Below are 6,946 nucleotides of genomic sequence, written 5' to 3'. Positions count from 1 at the left end.
AAAATTCAACAAATAGTATATATATGTCAAGAAAAAATTTACATATTTATACGGTATAATTTTCCGCTGAAGGGTATCAATTAACTTGCCCCTGTAGAAGGTCCTACGCCCTTGCATGGGAGTTTTACAAAAAACAGCTCAATGCAAAAACAACAACACAAAGCGCCTTCACTTTCATACTTTATCCTGTGTAGTGAAGCCTTTCCTTTTTTTCTGTTTATTTGTTCCTATAGACCATGCAGTCTCAAAGATGCAGCTTTATATTGGAGAATCAAATTCGAAAAAAAAAATCCACCCCGTTCCCCCCCACCACAACAGCCATGTAAAAAGGAATTAAAGGAAGAAATAAAAGCATGAAAAGACATCTTTTCATGCTTATCCTTGACTTTTTGACAAGATGAATCATCAATTGTTAATAGTCATTCAGTGCTGATTCCACTTTCATTTTTCAAATGCAAAAGCTGCTTAAATGAAACTTTCTAGACATCACAAAACAACTGATTTACTTGCAGCTAGAGGAAGAAAGCAAAGGCAAGCAGCCCGGTGCACGAAGCATCACACAGGGTCCCGGGGATGGCCTGCACCCCAACGGGGTGTAATACAAGCAACTTAAACTGACCCAAGAATTGGTAATTGATTTCATGGCTCATGGGGATAACTTTACTGTTGCTCCAAAACTCATTTTCGGAAAAAGTAAAGGCAAGCAGAGGGAACAATCAAGAAAGTATTAAGGAAATGAATCACTTCGCAGGATTTTATATATATAGATGACAGTTCTCCAAGAAAATCCCACAGTTACAAACTTATACCCTTTTTTAACAGAGAAATAAGCCATCTCTCCTTATGTACATCACCCCCAACAACAAAGTGTCAAAACAAACACCAAAAAACAAGACCAAAAGTCATAAGAACCTAACTAGTCTGCCCTTACAACATCCCTTTTCCCAAAAATATAATGCAACTTCCCCTGCTTTCACTTGGCTGAAGTTTATTCCTTTACAAGAATAGTTTATATAATTGTTACCGAGGCTTAGGTTGTGATGCCAACGACCAAACGGGTCGAACAAGTCTTTGAGCTGACGGGCTAGCTAGTAATGTAGCCTGAGACCGAGTTACCATCTCAACCATCGATGGGGTTTGATAGGCTTGGACGAGACTCGAACCATCCATTGAGTCGCCTCGTGCTGTTGCTCTCTGCCATGAGTGTGAGCTCAGACCCGACAAGATATACGCCCTTCCTGATGCTTCATATACGTGTCTGCTTGCCATCCTCTCTTGCATCTCCTTGAGCTCAGCATCGAGTGCAATACAAAGCCGATCATGAGATTTAGCAGATTCCGACTCTGACAACAATTTTCTGCAGTTCTCGAGGATAGAAGTTGCGCCAACTAGGTTGTTTTTCTCAGCAGCTGCTCGTGCTTGTGCCATTGCCTCGGCTGCTCGGAGCCTGTTCTGTTGCCTGTCCACTTCAATCAAAACACCTTCTTGTCCAGCCTTTTCAGGTCTCTTGATACTAAGCTCTTCACTTCTGATGGAAACTTTCTCTTTTGTGAAAGGATCGACGTATACGCACTTAACCTTTAACAATGATGTTTCTGCACACGAAGATTCAGTAGGGACATTGATCGAGACCAGAAAATCCCTCTCTTCGTCAGCATATAAATCTCCGACGTCGATCATTCCCATGCGTCCATCTGACATTAAGCGGTTTGGATAGCTTCCTGCTTTTAAAGAGCTAAGACGGATACCTGGGTGAAGACACTCGATACTTACTTGAAGCTCCTTAACTACAACACTGAGAAGGCCACCGATGCATTGAGCAAAAGCATCCTGTATGACACCTTCCGTCTCGATAAATGAAAACGTTCCTCCTGAAATCTCTGATATCGAATGCATTGATGAAGCATCGTGATCAGCACCAAACCCGAACGCATGCACTGGTATTTTGAACCCTGAACTATTTCCGCCGTGAATGGACAAAGGTAGAAGTAACTTGTAGTTAGGTTGCTGCTGCTGGGTACTACCGGAATTACTACTGACTGTATACGTATCCTGACCATCAGACAATAATATTATACTAGCGACCGGGTTCTTTTCCCGACGGTCTTCCATTATCTTAGCACCCTTTCTCAAGCCTTCAGCAATATTTGTCCCTCCATTTGCAACCAATGAGTTTACAGCTTGCAGTGCTTGTTGCCGTCCTGTTTCGGACATCCTACGAAGAGGGAAGAGGCGGCGAGCTGTCGAAGAGAAGGCAATTACTGCTAGCCTGTCATATGGACCGAGATTCTGTATCACAAAACCCATAGCTCGTTTTAGTAGCGCGAGTTTAGTGCCAGCCATACTTCCACTTATGTCAAGAACTGTGACAAGGTCAACAGGAGCACGAGGTGTTTCGGAAACCGAGGAAAAATTTACCTCGTTTTTGCCTGAACCAGGAGCCTTCAGCTGGACTAACACGGTGAAGTTATCTGAAGCAATTGACATTGAGACAGCTGGAACCTCTGGGAAAGTTTCAATCTTTACTTTCCTGTTGTCACAAGAGTCGCAACTAGAAGCACTTTTCTCAGTAGAATTGAGTTGATGACCCAAAGATTCATCATCATCAAAGATGGCTGGCTCAGGAGCTTGAAATAATGGGGAAATATGTCGATTCGGTGTTGGACGGGTTGTTGGTAAACGACGTATTACGGTCATTAGTGGATTATTTTGGGGCCAGTCGACAGGATTGACTCTAGCTCTGCCAATAGGAGGATCAACGCTGGGAAACTGCAGAGGAATCTCTTTCCATTCAGCTCGGCAAACTGGGCAAACTTGGTTTCCGTGTTTCACGTTTGAAGCAATACACTGGAAGTGAAACGAATGTGAACATTCAGCGGTGAATATAGCATGGCCATCCCCTCTCTTCATTGAAGCCAAACATATAGAGCATGTTTTCTGAAAGTCAAAAAGCACGAGTGAGGTGACCAAAAGAATAATAAAGCAATTTTTTTAATATCATGCAAGTAAAAGGAAATGATTCCATCTAAACAAATTTATATTAGTAGATAATAAGTCAATAGAACACAAGTTTTGAAGCAATAACGTCTCAAGCATAATTAGGAACAAGAAGTCATGCTAGTGACAAGCACAAATATGTGAATAAATGTTTACAATAGCATCAAAATCAACTTTTTTTTGTTTTTTCCTCTTATGTTGCGGAAATCTTGTCAATTTTATGATGAACATAAGCAATTGAAGATGCACAACAAAGATAAAGTTAAAAAGCCGTCATTAAGAAGAAATGATGGGGATCCTTAAAAAAACCCTTACAATATTTTGTAGACCAAATTTTGGAAGTGCTAATTTCTTAATTTGAAAAATATAAAACAAAATCTGGATATTTGATTTTCAGATAAATCCACAAATATATGTATACATATATGCATAAAAATGCACACACAGACTCATACACAGACATACTGAGCAACTTTCGCTTGACGCTTTGTTAGAGTACATTCAACAGAAGCTGCTGAACAAGTTGCTTTCCTTTCTAAAGTTGGTGAAAAGAACAACACTTGAGAAACTTGAACGAGTAACTATAACAAGGGTCATGAAAAGAACTATTATGGCTAATTACTACTTTTCTCTCTAGTTGAAAAGTAACAAAAGCTTAAAAACAAAACAAGAACTGATTCTCGAATCTATAATTTCAAACAATTTGCATAGACATAATGCAAGTTGCAACACAGAAGCAGAAATTAAGCAATAGGCTAAACCATTTTGAATTCAAACTTCAACGGAATAATAACAAAATATTACCAAACAAACTAGACATGCGCAGTTTCGGAATTTTCCATCACACAAATGGATACAAAGCATCTACAATCAGTTGAATAAAAACTCATAAAACAACAGTATGTCCTAGAATTACGCAATTTCTTTCTTGTGCTCTTTGTTTCGCCACTACACAAATTTAAGCAATATAAAGGATTAAACTTTTCTTGGTTACCATGAACTTTTAGCAACCAAATAGAGCAGATAACAGATATAATCAAACTCTAAAGAGGGAAACTGCCACAGATTACAGTGACAATTAACACTCTTCACTTTGTTCTTGATTATATATCTTCTTTCATTTCTCAGCTTCCATACAAATTAATACATAACCCAAGAAATCTTTTTTAAAAAAGGATATAGTTTTGAGCCTATTTCTCTTAGTTACAAAATACTTACACACCAAACACTTCATATATTGATGAAAGGCTCAATTTTTCCACAAACAACAACAACTACTACGCCTCAGTACCAAACAAGTTCAAATCGGCTATATGAATCCCAAATTTTCTACATATTTTTAAAATCTCCCTTCATCTTTTCCTCAACATCCAAACACTTATTTTCAAATTTTATTCTTATTTTTAAATTCTTTGCCTTCCAAGTTCACAGCTTTGTGAGCTATAATCACTTATATACAACAACAACAACATACCCAATGTAATCACTTATATAGCCATTCAAAATATAAAGAAACTGAAAGTGTACAACAACAACAACATAGCCAGTGAAATCCCACAAGTAAGGTCTGAGGAAGGTAAAATGTACGCAGACCTTACCCCTACCTTAGGAGGTAGAGAGGTTGTTTCCAATATACCCTCGGCTCAGAATAAAGCAATAACAAAGCAGGTCACATAGGAAAAAAAGAGCAATAACTACAACAAAACAGTATGCTAAGCCATAAACAAGTGACACTAAATAATAGTAACAGAAATCGAAGGACAAGAAACTACAGGAAAAATACTAGGACTACCTTTGAAGATCTACTTAAGCTCTTTGAGAGTTTCAACACATGTGACCTTGGAGTTGCCTGAGCAACCTCCCAATCCACTGTTGCTGGTGCTATAAGGGCTGCACCTGAATGTCTCTCTGATTCAGAAACATTTGAACTATCAACACTATCACCACTATCATCATCATCATTATTATAATCCAATGTTTTTTTAGGAACATAAGTACAAAGATTCAAACCAAGTGCCAATTTCACTTTCCCCCATTTACTCACCATTTTTGCTTAAACCCCTTATCAAAAAAGATTCAAGAATCACCTCAAAAGAACCCCTTTTTTTACTTTCTAACAGTCTTTTGCAAAAAAAAATGCAAACTTTAAGCTCCAAGTTTGCTCACCATTTTTTTAAAAGTAACAATTTCTAAAACCCCTTATGAAAAAGATTCAAGAATCACCTCTTCTTTAATGAGTTTTCACCAAAAAAAAGAGAAAAAAGACTCCTTTTTCACTAGCTTTGACTTAACACCATAAATGAAAGACAAAAAAAAAAAAAAAACTTTAAACTCCAAATCTACTCACCATATTTGAAAAGCAAATTTCTAAAACCCCTTATAAAAAATATTCACCAAAAGGAACAAAAAAAGTTCCCTTTTTTCCCCTTTCTTTTTTTTCTTTACTATTATTCTTTTGGTTTATTGGAGTTGCAGAAGACAAAGTGAGGCACAAAAACCAAGAAGAAATTTTTTAAGAAGAAAGAGTCATAGAGGACTATAAAGAAGAAGCATTTTGTAATATTTGTGTGTGTGTGTTGTGTTGTGTTGTGTTTGGCAGCTATGAATGGTGAATGTAAAATGAAAGAGTAAAAGGAAGGAGGAGAGTAATATGGAGATTTAAGGACCACAGAGCTGACCTGTTTGTTTGTTTGTTTTTCTTTTTGTAGATGATGTTTGTGAGTTGGTTTTCTTGACTTTGTTTTAGTTAAGTATTAGATTTGTAATAAAAAGGTACAATGCCTATAAGATACCACACTAGAGGTCTACTAATAGCAAATCTTTTTTTCTTTTTGTAAATGATTAAAATTTGACTGATTTTGACTTTTACTTTTATTTGATGTGTTGATAATTTGAGCTGAGATTAAATGGAATGATAAGATTTATAAAGTCGATTCCAACTTATTTGAGATTGAGTCGTCATTATTGTTGATTTGTAACGGATTTGACTTTTATTTTTGTTTCGTGTGATGATAATTTGATCTGAGCTTAAATTGAAAGATGAAGATTTATATAGTCGATTCGAACTTATTTGAGATTGAGTCGTCCTTATTGTTGATTTGTAACGGATTAAATTTGACATTGTATTGTGCAAAGTTGTGCTACTTTACTTTCCATTAGGCTTGTGGTGTAATATTGCTTCCAACGTTAGAAAAAATCTCATTTTTGAGAAAAGATCTCATTTTTGTCGTCTTTTATCTAAGGGGGACATTTTCCGGCTGAGATCAATTTTAAAGCATAGCCAAATTTTATGGACAAGTTGGAATCTTTTTTTCACGAAGAATTTGGATACAAGAAAACACTCATTTTATATTGGAGCTTTGTTAATAGGAAAATCAAACGAGACAAATTTGCTACTATAAGTGTAATTAAGGGTAAAAATAAATAATTTTTGAATATTATAAGGGCAAATTTGAACCTTTATGTTTTAAATAACATCAACGTCGCATCTTAATTGTTTTATGTAGTATGCGCCAATTTCTACTAGTACGTATATTAAATAACTCTTATCATTTAAATTATAAATATATGAGAGAAAGCATTTAATTTGGTTTAATTGATTCGAGTTAATTAGAAACTTCTTTATGCCTCTTATTATATTTATATGCACCTTATATTTTAGAGCTAATAATAATATAGCCCAATTTCTTATTTTCCAAGTCAAAGTAAAATTTGGAGTTCTCAACCAAAAAAAAAATAAAGGTCTCAAGTTGTCCTGTCATAATCCAAAATTTGGTTCACATTCAAATTTGCAAAGGAAAGAAAGAAAGATTATGTTAACGCAAGAAAAAACAACAACAACAACAACATGCCCAATATAGTCCCGTCAGGTGAGGTTTGGGTGTTAATGCAAGAAACTAATAAGAAAAATCATTAGTTGTCGTATGTTTACCAATTTCATTTTAGACGA

At 36.0% G+C, this 6,946-nt stretch overlaps 1 protein-coding gene across 1 annotated transcript; it reads right to left on the bottom strand.

Annotated features, from left to right (window-relative positions):
• Positions 1-727: 727 nt before the first annotated feature.
• On the bottom strand, positions 728-5,705 carry LOC132640018 (E3 ubiquitin-protein ligase WAV3-like). Its single transcript, XM_060356423.1, has 2 exons — positions 4,790-5,705; positions 728-2,937 (listed from the first exon to the last, which is right to left on the bottom strand). Exons 1-2 carry the CDS (start codon positions 5,042-5,044, stop codon positions 1,021-1,023), a joined length of 2,172 nt encoding a protein of 723 aa, XP_060212406.1. The 5' UTR covers positions 5,045-5,705; the 3' UTR covers positions 728-1,020.
• Positions 5,706-6,946: the final 1,241 nt, after the last annotated feature.

The sequence above is a fragment of the Lycium barbarum genome, chromosome 5 (genome assembly GCF_019175385.1).
Source record: "Lycium barbarum isolate Lr01 chromosome 5, ASM1917538v2, whole genome shotgun sequence".
Classification (NCBI taxonomy): domain Eukaryota; kingdom Viridiplantae; phylum Streptophyta; class Magnoliopsida; order Solanales; family Solanaceae; genus Lycium; species Lycium barbarum.
This window is presented reverse-complemented; position numbering and strand designations above follow the sequence as displayed.